This window comes from Salarias fasciatus, chromosome 18 (assembly GCF_902148845.1).
Source record: "Salarias fasciatus chromosome 18, fSalaFa1.1, whole genome shotgun sequence".
Classification (NCBI taxonomy): Eukaryota; Metazoa; Chordata; class Actinopteri; order Blenniiformes; family Blenniidae; genus Salarias; species Salarias fasciatus.
This window is the reverse complement of record NC_043762.1, coordinates 13373040-13394633: the sequence shown is the minus strand read 5'-3', so window position 1 is coordinate 13394633 and position 21594 is coordinate 13373040. Positions and strand designations below refer to the sequence as shown.

Here is a 21594-nt window from a genome sequence, read left to right as displayed (position 1 = left end):
TAAAGAAACAAAATTATCTCCATACCTGGGGTCCCAGCCGGTGGGGTTTCTGCTGGGTGCCTGGGTGGGGCTCCTGCTGGAGGCATGTAGGAAGCTCCTCCAGGGGTCGTGGGTGGCGCTCCAGTCGGGGGTGAGAGTAGGGCTCATACCCCGGGCGCACGTGGGACTTTTGGCGGTCACGTGCGGGGGACCCCAGTTGGGGGCACATCTGAGGCTCTCGATGAAGCCCACTTGGTGCAAACTGGTTCATCTTGGATGACTGCTGAAAATACATCGGTTCAGAACATGTTGCTTTCACAAATGTCCAATATACACCTGTCTCACACACACACACACACACACACACACACACACACACAGCTGCTAAATCTAACAATATGAGCAAAATGAAACAGTAAAAGCCAGTAAAGTTGTTGTGGAGTGTTGCCAATTCAGAAAACGTTGGTGTAAAACACCTTTGTTGTTTTTTTCCAGTAATAATGTGAAATATTGACTTGAAAATAAAGGTTCTTACATTTCTCAGTGAGCGGTTGGTTCTCCTGAGGGTTTGTCTTCCATCAAACGCCCTGGAAAACTTGAATTCGGTAAGCTCGGCAATTACAAGGGCAGTTCTTTAATGGCTGGGTCATAAAGGTCGACAGCAAGAGGCAAAATGTCTGCACTGGAGGTCGCAAAAATTTAAAATGAAATCCAGTTAACTGGCTGCAGATTTGAGTGGATCAAAGAGTTGCTATAGAAACGGAGTCAAACTCTGGTCACATGACTTGGAATCGAGTCAGACTCGGTTCATGATTCATGAATCGAGTCAGACTCGGTTCATGAATTTGATGATTCTCGAGTTGCCTTACAACTTTGAGACTGCTTTCCCCCAAACACAGATTGAAAAAGGAAATTATATGAAAGTGTGTGTATGCGATGTGCGCGTGCATGCACGATACGCTTAAGGTACTGAAGGTCTGCATTGAGCGAACATTAAACCCCACCGCCCGACCCGGGCTACGGCCGGGTTGTGAACCCGGCGGGCACGCGGAGTGACGGCAGGGCGGGACGCAGCGCGGACAGGTCCGGTTCCGAGCTCACGTTCCGGGGTCAGGCCGAGCCGAGGAACCCCGCGCCGCAACCCCTCCCCGCCTGCTGCCCCGCTGACGGCCGTGAGAGAGTCTCCAGCAGACGAGGTGAGGAACTGGAGGCTGCAGCCGGAGATGGAGGCTGTGGACTCTGGTCCTCGTTGTTCAAGCGGAGGAGCTGAGAGCAGTGGCGGTCCTAGCTGGTTTAACGCCCCGGGCTGGAGCAGCCCGAGCTGCTTTGCGGGGTGTGGAGGGTGGGGTGGCTATGACTATTGGACTTTTAATTCTAATGAAAAAAAAATAAGTTAATTATGCTTTAAAATGACCATGAAAGCACCTGAAATCTTTATTTGGAATTAACCTGCCAGTTTATTCTAATTAATGAGCGGCTTTAATATGTCTCATATGTAAATAAGACATGACTTTATTCTGCCCATTCTGCACAGGCTTGTTCCCTCCAGACATTTATTTAAGGAGAGCCTCAGTAGAAATATATCATGAAAAGAGTGGATGGATTGAAGCATATTTATGCAGACATATTATACAGCTGTAGCATCAAAGTTAACGGAGAAAGAAAGAGAGAAAGCTCCAGCACCAGGATCTGTTTACTTCCTATCCTGTGGCTCCTCTCTCTCTTTTTTTTTTATTCTTTTTTTCAAATGCAACCATTTAGAGCAACAGGAACAACAATGATTATTTCTGATTACATTTGTGTGTACATATTGGGTGATGCAGGTTGAACCGACGGCACGGATGAGTCATTGTGTTTCATGTATCTCCACACACACACACACACACACACACACACACACACACACACACACACACACACACACTCCACAACCGCTGTCCATCACCACACAGTGTCCACACCTGCACCAATTTGTGTTACTGTCAGTCTATTGATAACCTCTCCTCCTCTGAATCACTACCAGTGTTTGTTTGTTTGTTTGTTTGTCTTGTAATTTCTTTCTCATGAGAAATTGTATGCATTGCAGGTCTTTATCCCATTTTTCCATAGATCAGGAGTATTCTGTGTGTTTCTCTTCCTCTTTAACATCAACTTCTAATAACAATATGTAGTTTCTTGAGAAAGTTAACACTTATGTATTTCATCAAACATATATGTCAGTGTAAATTGCAACTTTGATCGACAGAAAGAAATAACACAGTTAGGGTTCTGAAGATCACCCAAGTAGCTTGATATTCAAATTGGCCAATTTACAATAAGCCAATGTCCTCGGTTTTAAAATGTACGCTTTGATTCTTAACTAATTAGGATAAATAATAAAGTGTCCTTACAGGGGCAAGGCGGTGGCACAGCTGGCCGTACATCACAGAGAAGTGGGGCTCATTGATGACTTTCTCGAAGATAAGCTCCACGACGCCACTGAGCCTCTCTTCAGAGTCAATGCCCAGCGCCAGCACCTGCTCCACCAACTGACTGAACCTCTCTGGAGTCAGCTCATTTAAAATGCCCCGAACTTTCCTCAGGAGCCCCTGGAGGGAAAACAATCAGAAAATATGGTTAATCAGTTAGATAATCAATCATTTAGCCCGTTTACAGGCACACTGAAATCTGCAGTGTAGTGTCGGTAGTGTGGTTGGAGTGTGAACTGTTGCCCATGCCTCTGTTTTCAGGGTTTCAGGGTCTTTCTCTGGGATGCTCCTCTTCATGGTGGGCTCCCATGCATTCTTGCACTCTTGCATTCTTGCTCACCGTTATTCAAGCAGATGATTTTGTTGGCCCGAGGCCTTAATGGCAAAAGAAGGCCACAAAAAGAGAATACAGAGTCAATGCAGGCGGGAAAAAAAGGGAACGCAGTCAAACAGAAATAGATTTAGCTTCAAGTGGCTAAAAGCAGCTGAAAATCAAAACAAATCATTTTTCATGATTGCAGCATGGGTCAATCATGAATTCAGTGCTGTATCAGATGACAGTGTTGCAGCACGAGTTAAGAAATACTCTTCAATTAATTGAAGAGTACTAACTGGTTTCCTGTCTTTCCAAAGTGATCCCTCTGACCTTTCCCATACTCCCAGCAATCCAACAGCACCTCCTTGGTCGAGTGTGCCTCACCATGACTTCTGAGATGAATCCAACAATGAATGAATGAATGAATGAATGAATGAATGAATATACTTTATTGTCATTGTACTTGTGTTACAATGAAATTATGCAGAGTTAGGAATTCCCTAAATTGTTCATGCAAAATAAAAATAATAATAATTAAAAAACACAACCCAGCGAAGTCCTTATTCAGTTATGTCTACTACCAGACACGTGCACGGCAGTTCCCATAAACTACAGGGAAAACACGTGATGATTAATTGAAATTAGAATTAAATTCTTCAGTGTGTCATTAAATCTGTTTTCAATTAATTAAATACCAATTAATTAAAGATAAATAAACATTATTATTTCAATATTTAGGAAATTATCTTATGGGCCGGTGTTGGTTCGGTTCAAGAATTTCTTTCATCTGTCAAACTCACCCATCAAACTGCTTACAGGTAAAGTCATGCTAGTCTTCCTCTTACATGATTCAGCAGTGACCTTGCTAAGATGTTCAGTGAATAAATTCTCTGAATTGCCAAATCTGATCCAAAATAACTAACAATAATAATAATAATTATTATTATTATAATAATAATAATTATTATTATTATTGTTATTATTAGAAGTAGTAGTAGTGGTAAAATAATAAAATTATTAATAAAATTAATTAATAAATTTATTTATTTATTTATTAATAAATTAGTCCTTTTAAATCTTAACATTCTTCTTGAGGGACTCAAGTTTTTACTGTCGGGTTTACTGTATTTGGTGGTTCGCAGCTTTTTATGGGCCAGCTTTGGAGTCTTGTACAGAGAAAGATGCAATGTTGTTCAAAAACCCAAACGTGTTCAAAACAGTGGTGGGATTGACAGAGATTGGCTCATAATGGCTAACTCTTGGTTTACTGTGGAGAGTGATACTACGCGCCGCTGTCTGTCGATTCTTCAGACTCCACTTCCGTGAGTCCCATAGAGATGGAGCGAAGTTTAGGTTAAGAAGTCAACCCCGGTTCTCTGAAACATGAGTGAGGTATCTCACTATGGGACATGCCTCCTGCGCTGTTCCCTGAAGCAACATACACTACACCAGTCCAGACTGGCGGACATGACGTCGGCTCTGCTACTTGTATGAGAGCCTGAAGTTGCCGTCATCTCCTCAGTCTCAGTAAGCACACCCCTTCCTCGCTCCGAGCAAGGAGGGTGATCTGGTGAGATACCTCACTCATGTTTAATAGAACCGGGGTTAACTTGTTAACCTAAATGTCTCTTTCAGCATTCGTTTTTCGGTATCTCACTATGGGATATAGAAACTCCCGTATTGCCAACAAGCTGACCTCGAAGACGAAGGTTTTCTGTAGTTTTGTCAGATGAAGACACTTCAGTCCATTTCCATCAGGTTCCCATGACAGTCGTTTAGCTTGTTGAGCTTTTGTTGGCTGCTCAGAGATGTTCTTCATTTTTTTTGTCGGAGGTGTACTTTATCACCTTGACTCTGCCTCCTGTATCGATTTCATCTGAATTTAATCTACAGAGAGCAACAGCATATGCAGTCACAGTTTGGATGTCTGTGGAAGCAAGTTCAAAGCAAAGAATTAAAGAAGAATAAGCAGTATAAGCTGTTACATCAAGACAGAAAACATTAAAGAATTCTTTCTGAGATATACTCACCACTGCATTCTGATGAGGCAATAATCAGGATCAATAGAAACAAACCTTGAACAGAAAAATGAGCCATTTTTAGCAAGCAAGTGAAGGTGGAGCAGGAACCACTGTGGCCTTCTTCATCGTCTGGGGAATTTTGTGATTGCAACAAGAAGACAGTGACTTTTTACAGGAGCAGACGAAAGTTTGACGCTCATATTGTTTTTATTCTTGCAAAACTCAGGAAGCGTTTCTGTCCCCGGGGCAGTGACTTAGTTTTCTCCCCGTTTCTCACATGCTGATGCAGGTTTCACCGGCTGTGAGAAGAGGCGTTGTGGTTTTCAGCTTCTATCTCTGATTTGCTGCTTTTCTCTGGTTTGAACAGATCAATCAGTTTGGATCTGACATGTTTCCTTTATCTTTCATTATATTTTTCAGTATGCATGCCTTTATTGGGAATTCTTAAAAATTTATTTATTTATTTATTTATTTATTTATTTATTTATTTATTTATTTATTTATTTAATCGGTTAGTTTGTTGGTGTTAAGATCATTAGATTCTATTTATGTTTTCTTTTTTTAATTTGCTTTATTCTTTTTTAATCAAACTAATTTCTTCTTTTTCACTTTTATTTATCTTTTGATGATCGATCTATTCTGTGATTATTCCTTTTTGATCTCTTCCTCCTCGGTGATGCAATGTGAAACACGCGCGCGCGCGCACACACACACACACACACGCTCCTCCTCTCGTCCGCGTGCAGGCCGGAGCCAGCCAGCCTCGCGCGCCGCGCACCCCGCAGCCTTCCTGAGGCGGAGCTAAACAACATGGCAGAGGCTGCAGAGAGAAGGGGCGACGGCATCGTGGTAAATTCAATCAAATACCTCCTCAGGAATCCAACAAGTGTGCTGAAGTTCGCGCGCCCGTCGTAGAGCGCGTTGCGCACTCGGACCGACTTTTACGCACGAGCTTGCGACTTTTTTCCTCCCCCGCTTCTTCTTCTTCTTGTTTGCAACCGTGTGTGTGTTTGTGCGTGTTTTTCTTGTTTGAGCTGCAGGCGAAAGGCCGTGCTCTCTGATGCGTTCACGTGTTTGTTTTTTTTACTCTTTCTCAGCAGTAACGTGTATCTCTCTCCTCTCCTCTCAGATAAGCGATGATTGGCCAGGATACAGTTTAGACCTCTTCAGCTACCCAGCGCACTACTCCGGAGATCTGGACTGTGTCATCGTCCCTCACGGAGTGATTATGGACAGGTACAGGACCGAAACCAGCTCCATCCTGCTGTCAAACTGGAGCTGATGTTTCTGCTCCTCATAGATGAGATCAATCCCCCTCTCCACTGCAGCTTTTTTACTACCAGGTGAAGCTGCTGGACTTTAGTCTTGTCAGGGTCAGGGCTCTGCCACTTTTATGACCGCAAGAGCCTCTTTCTGGATTTTCCAACAGATACAATTTGTCAGAAGTTGTAAAATTTTTCAGAAATTGGGGGCTGCAACTGCTTCCAAATGTTACAGCAGTCTAAGCCATGCTCATGATTTTTCTGATTTCCTCCCTGTTTTTTTTTTTTTTTGCATTTTGCATTTTGTAAATCGTTCAAAACTGATGGATTGTTTGTTCACGTGCTGCTCAGCAGTGTTATGTGTACTAAAGCACCATGCTCTCTCTTTACTGTCCTATAAACAACAAATTCACACTTTGTTCACAGACAGCTGTTTTCAGAAATATTCACGAGCAAGTTTTACACAGAATGAACTTTTTTTGCTGTTATATGAGCACAAGGAACTTTAAACTGGACAGGATTGTCCACAGACACTGGTTTTCAGCAGTGGTGACGGGAAATGAAGGTTGTCATCGATGGTCACAGACGGTGGTTTCCTGCTTGTCAGTGTATTCCACAGTGCAAACTTATCGTTCGCAGGACCGAACGCCTGGCTCGAAACATCATGGACGACCTGGGCGACCACGACATCGTGGTGCTGTGCGTGCTGAAAGGCGGCTATCAGTTCTGCGCCGACCTGGTGGACCGGATCAAGGCCCTGAGCTGCAACTCCAACCGCACCATCCCCATGAGGGTCCACTTCATCCGGCTGAAGAGCTACCTGGTCAGTCGTCACACACACACACACACACACACACACCCCTCAGGATGTGTTTGTAGGAAGAAGCAGAATCTTACACATCAAGCTTGAAACACAAAAGATGAACCGCACACTCGTGCTACACTTCATGCTTCACACCAAGTTGTACATTGATGCTAAATACCAGATTAGCAAAATGAAAAATCAAATGTTTTTAACAGGTTCAAGTCTTTGTGGTGAACCTCTGTGTGGTTTTACTGTAATAAATTTATCGTGATGTCATTTGTAGTGTTTCCATACTATTTAATTTCTCTGTGCTCATCAGAAACACAAATTACAATCCCCCCAGAAAAATGTGATCATGTGATGCACTTGCGCTGCATAAATTGATTTCTTCACAAAACATTCAGGGCTTGCATGATTTCATAATCCTCACATTTTTGTTAAAAAAAACTTTGCATATATCAGGTGAAAAATGTTGCGTTTACTCCTCAAGAATATTTTTATTGCGGGGGAAAAAAAAAAAAAAAACAATCAGTACCGGTGTTCTTAGAGAAAAAGGCAGTTAATCTTTGCAGTGTTACCAAAGCAGAACATCCGCCCCATGTATGACATTACCATGTCATATGAACAGTAACGATGCGGTGGGAATAGACGGCAAGTTAGAAGGAGCAATCAGTTACTCTAGAAAAGAAGTTTAACAAACCCAGAGATAGACAAAAAATGTCTTATTCATCAAACTAGTTTTTCAATTTCATAGCATAAAATTGCATAAATATCACGTTGTTACGGGGCGTGGATCTGAGGCTCAAGGGCAGGAAAGCAACCAGAAGCAGGTTGGCAGGTTAAGATGCTGTTTATTCACAGAACTTCTTCAAGGCTGGAGCTACACGCCACCAGTTGTCCAACAGAGGTGAGCTTCACAGGGTTCCCAGTAGAGCAGCAGAGGAGGGGAAGGTTCCCAGAGGTTGTCGAGCAGAGCGGTGGGCGGTCAAGGTGGGTCACGGAAGCGGTCTGGAGAGCTGGCTGAGGCTGGCTGTGAGCTAGACCTCCCAAGTTGTTTCCCCAGATGGGTGCAGGCAGGACGGAGACGGCTACAGACTGGAAATGGGGAGAGTGGAATTAGAAGAGTGCAAACAACAGCCAAAACAGGAGCAGACCGTGTTCTCAGAACAGCAACTAACTGTGGCGTAAAGACAGTCCGGCATCCAGTGGCCCCACCAGCCAGGTTAAATAGGGGGAAGACCAGGTGTAGGTGATCAGGCCACTCTGCCACAGGTGAAGCTCATCAGATGATTGAACTGGACCAGCCGCTTCCGCCCACACGCACCAAGACACACGCCCACCTGAGGAACACAGAAAGGGAGGGGGAAGGAGGAGAAACAGGGCAATGCAGCCCCTATGTGACGGCTGAGGTGGAGGACATGACACACGTATTCTATCAGATTTAAGAAAATGTGCTGCATAATCAGGGATCTTTGTTGTCCATAATCACAAAAAATTCCTGCATTTTTCTGGAAGGACTAAAGCTGAATGCTGCAATATGGTCACCGCCTTCATCAGTGGCAATGATGGCCACCTCGATTCAGAACTTTTAGACAATTTAAAAAAATATTTCCCAAATAAAAAAAAAAAAACTGTACTGGCTTTATGCAATCTACTAAAAAATCCATGGTGTTCATTTTCCATCAGACTTGATTTTGGAACAGCTCACTGTAAAATACCTGCTTTTTAGTTCCTCAATAAATTTATCATGAATATCTTTTCTTGTCTTGACAGAACGACCAGTCGACAGAGGATCTGCACATCGTTGGAGCAGAGGACTTGTCTTTTTTGGCAGGAAAGGTATGAGTCTAATGTGGGATGTGATGTCAGATCCCAGCCTGTAGAGGGCAGCGTGTCCTCCTCTGCTCCTCCTCTGGAAACAGGACTGACATGAAGGATGGCAGCTTGTGGCAAACCCAGGGTTCCCCACAGCAGCTGCTGTGATGTTTGTTTCAGGGGGGGGGGGGGGGTCTGAGTACTGCCACAGTGCTGATGAGCTGAGTTTACAGGCTCTTTATTCAATCGGTACAAATCAGACAGGCTGCTCTCAAGGGAATAAACTCCTCAGTTTTTCAGAATAGTAATATATTGCTGTAGTTTTCCCTGTTTCGGCTTCGGGGCCGTGCGGCCTGCAGCCAGGCGAGGTGGAGCCGTCTGGAACAAGCAGAGGATGTGATGCAGAGGGCTTGAGTCACCGCTGCTCGCTCTCCACAGTATTTTGAGTGTGCTTGTGAAATCCTTGAGCTCGCTGTGATGTTCAGCTGCTTTTAGTCCTCGGTTTGAGACCGAATGAGGTGATGCTTCTCTGGAAGATTCGAATTTTCTTCACATGTTGAATTTCTGCCTTTTTCCCTCCTCTCTCTTTAACATTGAGCAAATAGGTGTAAAATATAGAATAAAGCTCAAATTCATACATTAAAACTCAATTCTTCATAATGAATAAATTGCTGTTAGTTTGGAGAAACATGACAACAGCGGGAGAGCTGCTAAATGACCCGATGTTCAGCCGTCTCTGTTTTGCAGACTGTGGCAGCGGTAACACACACCACACAGCCCTTTGTGTCGGCCTTCTCCAGAGGTCCGCTGCCCTCTGAATGGATCCGTAAGAATAACCAGGCCTGAACAAAAGCAGGGCGGCGTGCTCGGATGAGTCCTTTTGTTGGGAAATCAGAGCGAACAGGCAGTTAAAGAGTTTCGCTCCGTATCTGGACCCACGCTGTGGCTCTTGGTACAAACGCTGCCCAGTCGTCTCCGGTTGATTAGACAGACATTTGCAGAATTCCAGCTATTTGCGTGCGACGTTCAGAGCAGGGCCGTGAAGGGACGGCAACATTTCGAACCTTGATGGCATTTTCACGCTGGATTTGCATGTTTAGCTCCATCTGATGGCAAATATGCACATAAAATCCATTCAAATGTAGTTTAATTTTCCCAGCAGCAGTTTGTGAAAGAGTGTGATCACATGTCGATTGATGATAGGATGCAGGAAATTACTTTCTGTTTCTAATCCAGAATTCTTGTTTGGTTCTCTTCCCTGCTCGACGCGCCTCATAAGAACGTCCTGATTGTGGAGGTGAGTCTAACATGTCGTGGCGTCCCTGGTTTTCCTCTTCACTGAACCGTCCTTTTGTTTTCCAGGCTGCGTTTGCTGATCCAGGTCAAAAAGGAGAAAGAAAAAAAAAAAAAAAGAGCCATTTAGAGTTTTTTTTTTGTTGTTGTTTTGCAAGGAGTTCAACATGAAGAAACTTTTTAATTGCCTGACCTACATTCAAGAAACCAGACTGCTGGGCTTTTCAAACCTGATGTCTTGTTTCTTAGTGAGCATAGTTGCAACAGGGCATGTCATATGGTTCAAATGGACCAGTAGAATAACTAAAAGTTGTAATTGAGACTCTTTGAATAAGTCATAAGTTTCTTTGGAGGGATTTCAATAAAAAGTCAATAATAATTATTAACAATGAATTCTGAAGTCTCTGCAATCAGAGCACCTGAAGCATGTATTCAGATTTTTTTCTTGTAATTTTACTGTCTTTACAAACTAAGTTTGTATTATTTTCACAATTTTTCCTTTGATGGATTTTTTTCCCCATTTTCCTCCTCGCAGGCCATCGTGGGCACCGGGAAGACGATGAAGACTCTGCTGAAGCACGTCGAGTCTTTCAGGCCCAAAATGATCAAAGTGGCCGGGTAAAGTCTTTTCAGTCAGGTTCTGGTCAAGCCGCAGAGGGAACAATCGGTGAACCAGACCAGCGAAACGTTCAGACTGTAACTGAAGCCTTGCCGCTGTGTTCTATGCAGGTTGCTGGTGAAGAGAGTTCCTCACAGCTCGGCCTGCCTCCCCGACTGTACGAACCCGAGCAAAACTTCCAGGAGCTGACTCAGTTCTTCACTCGCCTCTGACACAGCCCATCGGTGAGTCAGCAGACGGAGGAAACGCTGAAATCTCTCTCTCTATAATTTCAGACATCGGCTTTGAAATCCCCGACCGCTTTGTGGTGGGATATGCCCTGGACTACAATGAGTACTTCAGAGACCTGAATGTAAGTCTGAACAAGTATAGACAACAAAAAGTCACTGTGGAAGATTTGAACATGTTTTATTATTTCTATGGCAGCATATCGCTTCTATGATTTGACTGTTAAGCAATAAATTAATTTTTTTTTCATTAAGTTAGATTAAGTTAATCGATGTGAGGGTTATTTCGAGTGTAAAAAGAGCAAAGTGAAGCTTACTGTGTCTGTAGATGATAGGTCCAGTCTGCATATCCCTCTTTCATCTGGATTAGCCTTTACAATTCATCTCTGCTTTAATGGGATTAGAATAATTTCACTATCATATTGGACTAAACACACCCAATAAATATATCGGAAATCTAAATGTAGTGCCAAACGTGCACATTCACACCTATTGCACATTTGTAAATATTTACTGAAATATAAAGACATTATATCTGTTTTGATAAGAGCTTATATTATTTCTACACTACACTTGATTTGTGTGTTGTGAGACTCCAGGACTGAGCCCTGAGGAACGCCATAGCTGTTGAACCCAGTGATCTGAAACCCAGAATTACATTAGTAATGTACAGAAGACTTCCCTTAAACATGACTTACTGGTCAATATTAGACAGAAAAGTGCACCTGCACTGCTTTCACAATGCAGATAATAAGACATGTTGCCAGAATGCGTCATGTTTTTAACCTGGATGTGTCAAATCAGGAAGAAGTGAAAGAATATGGACGCTTGCCTCATTCAGGGTAAAATAGAATATGAATAGAAGTCTTTCAGTGACGGCAAAAAGCACTTGTGTTCATATTTTCTTCTTATTAAAATGTATGTTTCAGTCTTCATGCATTTTTTTATGTTCTCATTTTAGCTTGAAAAGTCTTTGAGTAGCCTGAAAGATGCTCTATAATTAAAGTTTTGCTGATTTGGAATAACTCCTAACTAACCTACATCCTTTCCTTTTCTCTACATGTAAAATGTTCTTGGATGGTGACGGTTTTGTTTCTTCTTCTATTGTAGCACATCTGCGTGATCAGTGAAAACGGGAAAACAAAGTATAAGATTTAAAGGAAGTGGACGGTCACAGGGACGCTTCTGTTCATCTCAAACTCCGTTTTTATTCTGACATTCCTCTTAACTGCGCACACTGACATGAACAGCTGATAGTTTTAGCTGAACTCTTTACAGCACTGATTCACCTGGAAAATGTCTTAACATGACGAAACTTGCTTGGAATCTGTTACTAAAACATCTGTATGACTGTTTCCTGTGTGTTTTATCATGTTGGTAAGCAATGATGAAATGGAAAGGGAGATGCTTCATTGAAGAAATTAACATTTTGTTTGTTCCCTCTCTTTTTTTAACGTCTCCAGAGGTGGTTTGTCTCTTTGAACGCTCAGGGACTTGTGATCACTGAGCGTGATAACTACCTCCTGTGTATTGTTTTTGTACCATTTCACTTTTTATAGGTTCATTTGCAATGAAATCTAACGATCTTGAATTGTAACATTTCCACTGTAAGTGCAGCTTCAGAGTCGCTAATGAGCTACATGGAGGCATTAATATGTCGTAAGGATTGTTTTTACCACACCTTTTAACTCTTCAAATACAGCTCTGGAAAGTCAGTTGGTGTAAACACATGAATATCTCTTCTTCTCATTAATAAATGTATTTGTAATAATTGTGTTTTGTCATTTCTGTTTGCTTTCTGTTTCTTTCTGTTGCATATTTTAAACGAACTTTCTCTCATTTTCCTGGTTTCTGACACCTTTTCCCTAAACTCTGTTTTATAGAGTGCTATACAAATGAGTTATATCAAGGCTGTAAGAATAAGAAATGGCCACGTTTTTCAGACCACAGCGTGGAAAATCGGAACAGAGCAAGCAGCTTTGAGTCTTTTCTGTTGTAACCGTACATGTTTGAAGGTGTTGAACTGCTTTTGTCAGTCATCTGTTAACCGGTGAATGATCACCACTCCCTGAAGCCAGAGTCCGAAACATCAAGTTACTTTGCTGTGCGCTTAAGAAAATCGGTTCAAATGAGTGAGTCTTGGGAACAAACGCGGGTCTGTTGTGTTGAGCTGTTGTGCTCTTTGTGGACACCTGACATCCGACTCCCAGTCTTTAAGCAGGGAACACAAAGTACCACGATGATAAGACTGTTTTTTTTCCCTCGCTGGACTCCGAGGTCTTCAGGGGATTACAGTGAAGTGACTCTGACCTTTTAGCTGCAATTAACTCTACAATAATGCCTCCAACAGACCAGGAGTTTTTTTTTTTTTTTTTTTCGTTTTTCCTTTTTTGAACATGTGAAAGAAGCAATAAGATCTACTGAATCAAAATATCAATGATACACTGTGAAAGTACTTTATATGAGAAAAGTACTTTATGAAAATGTTAAAAAAAAACCAACATATGGTATGGCTCCTGTGAAGTATGCTATTACCACACAGTAACAAATTCTAAGTTTGCAAATGTAATTTTTTTTCTCAATCCAAGTACTGCTGTGAACTCGGGATAAACCCTGGACAGGCCGGTGTTGGATTATTTTCGGGTGCATTAATCATTCATGCTCTACAAATTAAAACACAATTCTAAATATAAAAGAAAATAATTTACAAAAACATCTTACTGAATTTATTTCATTTTATTTTATTTTATTTTATTTTATTTTATTTTATTTTATTTTATATAGTGAGCACAGGGCAAAAGTGGCTCAAAATCGATGCCAAAACATTACCCCTATTTGAAAAAAAAGCAAAAAACTGGCTTGAAAGTAGCCCAAATACAATTCAAACGTAGCCTTCACAAAAGATAAAACCAAGGTCAAACAGATTTGAAAGCAGTGTGATACCAGTTTCTTATCAGTGAGAAAGCAGACCAAACAACAGCTGCTTTCCAGTTTCAATTTTACAAACTGGTCAAAAAGCTGACAGAAGCCTTTTTTCTTTCTGATGCGGATTATGGAATCTGATCACACTTGTGTACATTATATTTGTTTTATTGTGGTTTCTTGTGATTGTTTTTTCTGTGATATAGAAATGACATGTACTCACACTTATCAAAACACCATAATCCCAATCATTGGTCAGAAATCAGTGTGAAGAATGTAAACTCAGTCAGAAACCACATCACAAATAAATTTCAAACTTCAATTTAAACATTGTTCAGAAATCACAGTGCTGCTGACAGTCTTATTTCAGCAGTATCCAGATATGACAATTATGTGTTTAAAAACTCAGAAACTCTTCCAGAGAACATAAGCAGAATGAAAAATGAGTGAGAAACCAGATCAAATAACAGTGCTATTCCAGTTCAAACATGATCAAAAAAGTAGAGCCTGTGGAGGTAGAATTGACTGAACAGGACATCTTTGTGAAAGTGTCCTCCCTGAACTGACCTCTGCAACAAAGACATGCCAATCCCAAGAACAGGTGGCCCCTTATATTGGAGAGGCATAAAAGGGGGCATTTGTCAGGGTCCTGAGAACCGGGGGTATTTATTTTAGGTAAGTCAGTGGGTTTTGGCCTGTTGTCTGAGTTGGTAAAGGCAGTTTGCAGCATTAAGTGATAAGTATGTGCAGGTCCTTGCGAGCAGAGATGATCTGCTGTGAACATTCCTGCTGCACGCAGCTCGACCTGACGGTGAACCGGGACATGTGACTCCTGATTCACACAAAAACACCAAGAAGAGCCGCAGCTCACACTTTTAAACTTCCCTTATTTTATAGTTCATCCTGCGTGCTTTGCGGGCGACATTTGGAGTGTCAGAGACAGAAAAAAAAAACTAACAACAAACAAAAGCACATTTTTACAAGCGCTGTGGCAACTTTTTTGTAAACTCGATCCTGATTGGTTAGATCAAATGCAAGGTCACTTGTGATTGGCTGAGATAACTGAAGGTTGGCGTGGGCTCCCAGAGAGAGAGAGAGAGAGAGAGAGGGAGAGAGAGAGACAGAGAGGGAACAACGCTGGAAGTGAGAAAAAAAAGATCCAGCCACTAAAGCGCACCATGCGCCTCGGCTCTGTGGCGGAGTGTGAGTGGGTTTGGATTATGAACCGGGGGACGTTCTGAAACTGTACTAAACGATGACACCGCCCGCGCCGCGTACGCCGTGTTTGAGCTCTGTTTTCTGGATAAACGCCGCCCGCCTGGAATGACGCTCCTCCACTACACAGGTAACTTTGGCTCAACTTTTAGCATGGAAGCTAACGCAGCTGCTTCTCCTCACGTCGCTCCCACCGACTCTTACCGGGTTTCCGTTAAAAGCCTCGCTGGTGGGAGAGGCTGCTGTGCCTGTTGTGAGCTTTATTTCGGTCCAAGTGGTGATATTTTAGGAGAAACACCGAAGGGTGAGCTTCTTTTGTGGGACGCTCGAGAACAACAGCCCGACACGCTGCGCCCCGGAGGACCACCGACCAGACAAAGCAGCCGCTTTAAACCACCAAAACACGGCTCGCTTTTCCAAAAAACACACCGTGTAATGGAGCCAGGCTGTTTTTAACACCGTGTTTTCCCTCTTTGTGTCTTTTATGGTTGACTGTTGCGCCACTTGTTGCTGCTCCATTCATTATGCAGTGTTGTTGAGCCTGCGGGGTCTCTAAACCTCTGACGTTTAGTTCAGTTCAGGGTTTCACACCACAGACAGAACTTTAAATTCTGTTGAAATAGTTTGGAAAAACAGTCATAAACTAGTTTAAATTCAGTGTGTAAACAAGTATTTCATACAACATCCGATATCCAGTGTAAATAGAGTTTCTACCATAATAACAGTGAGTAAGAGGTTGAAAGTGATAGCAGTTCAAATTTCAGGAACTATTTACACTCTGTGTCTAACAGGATGGAAAAGATAAGGGTGAAATAAATCAAGGGTAAACAGGGTAAAAACTCATTATGGGGGCTACAGGGCAGCTTAAAATCAATCCAAACTCTTTAATCCATTCAGAAACCAGGCATTTTTGACACAGTCAATCAAAAAATAGTCCAAATATAGTTTGGAAAAAAATGTATTAGTCTAATCTTAATTTGAAAACCTTTTTTTCTCACTCGTCCCAAAATTGGCAGAAGTCTATCCACAGGAACAATTTACAAGTTAAATGTGTCTACAGTGGTTTAAACATAAAAAAACTGTTATAATCCGTAAACAAACTGGTCCACATTAGCATCAGAAACCAGTCTATACACAGTTTATAACCAGTCACAGAACAGTTTACTCTCAGAAACCACTGACACTCCAATACCTTGGTCTTAACTACAATTACAATGACTAGAATCCAAACATGGGTCAGAAACAAATCTAAACAGTATTATAAAATAGTCAGAAATCAGTCCAAATATTGTTAATGATCAGAAACCAGAAGCAGTTCACTCAGAAATCTGAGAAACAAGTCCACCTTGGCATTAAAGATCAGTCAGGAAGAAATATGAACTACAGTTACAAGATAGTCAAAACCTTACCAGTCAAAATTATTGGAAAGTAGGTGGTTTACAAACTGTGATTGTGATTGGAATAGTTTTGCTGTAATCTTAGCTACAGCCAGAAACGAGTATTAGCAATTTCAAAACCAGTATAAAAACAGTTAAAAATCAGTAGTGATCCAAATTATGGCCAGTTGAAACCCCTTAATCATACATCATACTTCAGACAGGAACCAGTGAACCTGACCTATAAACAAGTCTATGCAACAGTCAGCATCAAACTAGAAACCACTTGTAAAAACCTGTGTGAGACTCCAGTCTTAACAAGGCTTAAAAATCAGTGAGACATCAATCCAAACTATAGTCATCCACCAGTTAGAAAACGACTATAAAGCCAGTGTAAACTAGTCATAACCAGTGTAAACATAATTGGAAACAGGCAAAAACCGCCCTGAAGCTAGTTCAAACACCTTTCAGAAACCTGTCTAAACACGGTTCAAAAACTTGTGAAAAAGTAGTTTGAATACCAGACCTCAAAATGAGAAAGCAGTTTAAAGATAGTTCAAAAGGAAGGATAAACCAAGGCCTTGTAATTCATTTTTTAAAGTATGAAGACTTAATCCAGAGAAACATATGATGCAATTGGAAAGAGATTGGGAAAACTTGTGGTCTGACCTTCATCTAATCACATGCTGTAAATTACTTTGCTTCCCGTCAGGATCAGGCAAACATCAGCAAGTGTGAAGAGAGTAAAGAGTTCTAATGTGGCAAAGGCTAACAGAAGAGAAATATTTCAAATAGTGGTCGGTGGTATCCCAGACAGAAACAGCCTTTTCTGTTTGTTTGAGCTTGACTGTTGAATGTTTAAGGCTAACTGCTGCTTTTCTTGGTTATTCAAATATTGCAAATACGATTAGGTTCCCCGGATTAGATGAAGGATAAGAAAAAGTTGCTTCATTCAAATGATCACAGTGTTTCACAACTCATATGAATCTGTCTCATCAGGCTCTTGCCTTTATATAAACTTATTTCCTGATTTCCGGGTTAGTGTTGCCTCTCTTTTTAAAGCACGTTTTCACATTGTTTTAGTGTATTTCCTTATTCTGATCATAATACCATTTTAAATATAGATATGTGTCGTATTTACTTAATTTGAAATGAGCATTCAGTTTTGTTTTGGGTTTTTTGTTTGTGTGTTTTCCTTGAAGATGGATATGATGGATTTCTATGTATTTATTTTAACTTAAAGTGACTGATGGTCCTTCAACAGATAGCAATTATTTTAAAAGTCATGATGTCACTATTTTTATTTCATTTATTGCCATGAAAACTAAAAATTCTCCAAAACACAAAATTAAAGAGTAATATGAAAATAGAACAAGAAAATTCACATTTCTTATTGAATTTATCGAGTTTTTGCTTGCCTGTTTTATCCATCGACGTCATTCTTATCAGCAACATCAAAAGTGAACCAAAAAGTCACTTAATTTGATAGAATTGAAACAGTTTTGAGAAGTTAACAGAAGCATTTTTCCTTTCTGTGTAACTTGTCATTCATGCATTCCAATACTTGTACCTTGTATTCTCATCTACTTCTTCTAAATATCAGAAAACGACTGGAAACTTGTGTGAAATGTTCAGACCACAGTTTTGGTTTGAGCTTCTAAAGAAGTGGACCCTCTCCTCACATCAATCCGGACGCTGGAGTACATTCTGCAGACTGGAACCTTCGAAGTCGATTTCCTACAGCTGTTGTTTGCGTGTCTTTAAAAAGGCTCAATATCATTAGGTAGAAACTGGAGTTTGGTCATGACCCCGTTACATAATACTGATTGTCCATGATTGGTCACGGATGGTCCACTGTTACCCTCCGAGGTCATGGATTCATGCTTTACAGATTGATGGTTGTTTGTTCTCAGCCAATCTTCAACCAGTTTGACACTGTAATCTAACACACTGATGATAAACTGGTTTTGTGTCCTCTCTGTCACACAGATGGACTGAGAAATCCTGCAGCGATGGAGGTCTGAAATCAAAAGTGGAACCGTCTTTTTTTTTTTTTGCATTCTGCCTGAGCTTCCTTTTTCGATGCTGGCAGACGGCAGGATTTTAAGTGGATTTGAATGATGGCGTCTCGTTGGATTCCTCCCGCTGAAGATGACGAGAGGCAACGAGCGAGAACTTCCTACTGCGAGGTAAAAGAAATAAACTTCAGTGCTTTTGTCTATTTGACATTCTATAAACTGTTGTTGATTTGTTTTCCTCTGACTCTCGATCTGTGTTGGGATTAATGTCTTATGCACCACTGTAATGTAATGCGACCACTTTGAGTGGTACAGTAGTAACAAGGTGAAAATCTGTGACTGAGGCCCCGTATACCTGACATTTCCAAGTGATAACAGAAGGCATTTCTTGTGCTGTGGGTGTCTGTTTACACAACAGCGGTGCTCAGACAACACAACCTTTTGGAAATATCTCCCAAGGTGGAATTTTTTTTGAAATGCTCCAACTCTGTCTCCGTGTAAAGAGGGGGAAACACAACTTTTCTGAAACACTACTACTGTGCGTGTGCTCCATGGTCGGAGTAAATAGTTATGCACATGTGTATATAGATGGACATTAACAAATAACCTGCTTGTCTGTCCATAAAAATGTCTGTGCACTCGCTTTTGCTAATGTTTAGAGTGTAACAAAAACAACAGCACCAACAGTGACCCAACATGAAAACTACATTGTTCAGCCTTTCTGCTGCTTCTATCATCATTTTCAAAATGCTGCTGTGTGAGCGTGGAACTTTACTGAAACAAAAACGCAAAAATCATTCATTCTCACTTGAAACGTTGTCGTTTAAATGATGCCTTGGACAAACTGAAGTATCGGTGAGCTTGGTACTCGTTGCCTTTGTTGCTCACATGCTGGGAAAGTACAACCCGCTCTTTCTGGTTGCTGTAAATACAGCAACGTGTTCATCATTAAGATGCTCTAATTGACACTGAAAGGAGCACAAGAGTTGTTTTTCCAAATAACTAATCACTCTTAACTAGTAATTCACTCCTTTTGAAAGCTCTTACTGTAATCAAGCACTAACATTCAGTAACTGGCGCAGCACTTGTCTTGATCACGTTTTTTCTTTTTTAGAATCGGAGGCTTCTTGTTTTCTGTTCTTCTGTCCTTTGTGCTCAGTTTTTTGTTTGTAGGAAAAACACAACACCAGGTTGTGGTGCACTGGGAAGATTTCTAATTTAAAGCGATACTCAAAGTCAAGACTGGGTGAGGGAGGAGACAATGACCCCACAAAGACCCGCCTTTCACATTTTTAAGCCGTGACCCCTGTAACACCAGACAGGACGCCATCTGCTCCTCTGAGAGCTGCTCGTCTCACTGAAGACCATCAGAGTAAAGGTCTATTTATAGCCACTGTAGATGTCTTATCAGCTTCAATCAAATATTCAGCGTGCCGTTGAAGCCTCTTTGTTTCTATCGAATCTCCTGTGAATGGGGGACGTAAAGCTCATTATGTTGTTACTTTTAACAGGGTGGAATTGGATTTTTTTTTTTTTTCACTGGACTGAGCTCTGGGAGCATATAATACCTCAACTGGATAGTAAATCAATTACAGGGTAAATGAGTTGGGTTTGTAAAGTTTTGTTTTTTTTTTCTCTACGTACATCTTAAGGTTAGTAGAGAATCTGAACACAGGAGCACTGTGAGCATCAGCTGGTATGAAAGCTGGAGTAGGGTGTACCTTAAGAAAACGAACTGAGAAAATGTGCTGCTGACTTCTTTCACTGTTGCCACTGAATACACCCTGATGACTAATGAATGGGTGAATATGACAAAGCATTGCTGCTGGAAAAGATGCATAGATATTCAGTTACATAACTTTTCATCACATGACAGAAACAGGAAAGGTCTTTGCATAGTACAGTAAAAACACACTCCTCAGTGCATAAGTGGGAGCATGTGGTGTATTTGTGTGTGTGTGTGTGTGTGTGAGGGGAAAGCCTCAGTACAGTCCAGTCAGTAGGATTCCTTCTTTTAGCAAGATTACCAATAAGCTCACCACACAAAGCAATTCATGTGCTAATTTTGAGCCGGAAACTCCCCCAAGCCTTTGTTCCTGGGATTTTCTGGAAGTGATGACTTTTTTTGGTTAGTTGTCTCATCTTCAAGTCTGTGGAAAGCAACGTCTGTAGATGATTATGGTAAATCATGTGAACACGCCTCGGAAGTTTCTTTACGTGACCGTCTCAGGTTTTTTGGTAGACTGAAGCACGGGGATCATGATGCTCATGAATTCATATCCTCAAGTGTCGTATCAAAGCCAGATGGCCTCTTTTAAAACTCCCTCAAACAACCAGTTGGTGAAGATGTTATGACATTTACTCTAGATATTAGTATTTCAACATTTAATGTTTGCACGTAGCAGTTTCAGTGACACAAGATATTGATTACCTTGTGCTGTGCACGTACCACCACATCAATGGTGATGCAGTCAAGCATGTCCAAGTCTCTCTGGTGGCGGAACGAACATTTTATCACATCTCCTTTTGTGATGACCACCTACAGCTGAATCTGTTTAATCCATAACTTTTCCAACATGACCACGGTTTCATTCAGTGAAGCTTTCAGACCCAGCTTCATCGGCCTGACACTTTTTTTTTTGGATGATTCAGCTTAGTTTTTAAGTGTCTCATGTTCCAAAAATAAAGACAGAAAGAAAATCTGTTTATTAAATCGAGATATTCATGTTTTGTTTTTTGTTTTCTTAGTTATGTTCATCTGTGTCAGCTCATTGTGGCCTCTAAATATTTTCCATTGGTTTACCTGCTGATTTAAAAACCTTATTTATTCTGTAGTGAAGGTCAGGAAGTGTATGTAAAATGTGTATACTAATGGAACAGTGAGTCAATGATAAATTCAGTCTGAGTTCTGCTGCTTCGATTTCTAATTTTCTTTGTGAAACCTTATAAAATTAGATTCTTTACTGTACATTTTTTTGAATCCTGGAATTATTTTGATAATGGTTATTACAGTGCAGATCGTTCATACTCGTTTTTTACTTGTACTTTAAAAATATTTAATGTAAAAGTTATTGGTTTTTCTCCATTGATTCACAGTTCAAGCGGAGTTGTTTTCAAACAAAACAAAAAGAGACGTTACGTCTTCCCTATCTGGGATGTCAAGGATGTTTGTCTGCACACAAGCGGCACAGTGAGGAAAGACTCAATCACACAGTCCATCTCTTGTGTTTTCTCCTGAGACTCTGCAGACACGACCCT

At 41.1% G+C, this 21594-nt stretch overlaps 2 protein-coding genes and 1 long non-coding RNA gene across 4 annotated transcripts in view; all 3 read left to right on the top strand.

Moving 5' to 3' along the window:
• The first annotated feature begins 597 nt into the window (after nt 1–597).
• LOC115405957 (uncharacterized) lies at nt 598–12390 on the top strand. Its single transcript, XR_003933483.1, has 3 exons — nt 598–608; nt 4727–4734; nt 12296–12390. It is a non-coding gene; the product is annotated as an uncharacterized LOC115405957 (long non-coding RNA).
• On the top strand, nt 5512–12390 carry prtfdc1b (phosphoribosyl transferase domain containing 1b). Its single transcript, XM_030115771.1, has 9 exons — nt 5512–5633; nt 5914–6020; nt 6686–6869; nt 8625–8690; nt 9946–9963; nt 10495–10577; nt 10689–10735; nt 10854–10930; nt 11916–12390. The coding sequence occupies exons 1-9, from the start codon at nt 5595–5597 to the stop codon at nt 11961–11963; spliced, it is 669 nt and encodes a 222-aa protein (XP_029971631.1). The 5' UTR covers nt 5512–5594; the 3' UTR covers nt 11964–12390.
• A 2468-nt stretch (nt 12391–14858) lies between these two features.
• Nucleotides 14859–21594, top strand: part of arhgap21b (Rho GTPase activating protein 21b) — a 41626-nt gene continuing 34890 nt past the window's right edge. For both annotated transcript variants that reach the window (XM_030114413.1, XM_030114412.1), the window contains exons 1-2: nt 14859–15072; nt 18308–18507. In XM_030114413.1, coding sequence (XP_029970273.1) covers nt 18436–18507 — 72 coding nt within the window. In that variant the 5' untranslated portion in view covers nt 14859–15072; nt 18308–18435. The remainder of the gene's footprint in view (nt 15073–18307; nt 18508–21594) is intronic.

Coding starts and splice junctions, on each gene's coding strand:
- prtfdc1b (XM_030115771.1), top strand. CDS start 5,595: ATGGCAGAGGCTGCAGAGAGAAGGGGCGACGGCATCGTG. Junction 10,578..10,688: donor AAAATGATCAAAGTGGCCGG/GTAAAGTCTTTT, acceptor TGTTCTATGCAG/GTTGCTGGTGAAGAGAGTTC. Junction 10,736..10,853: donor CTCGGCCTGCCTCCCCGACT/GTACGAACCCGA, acceptor CTATAATTTCAG/ACATCGGCTTTGAAATCCCC.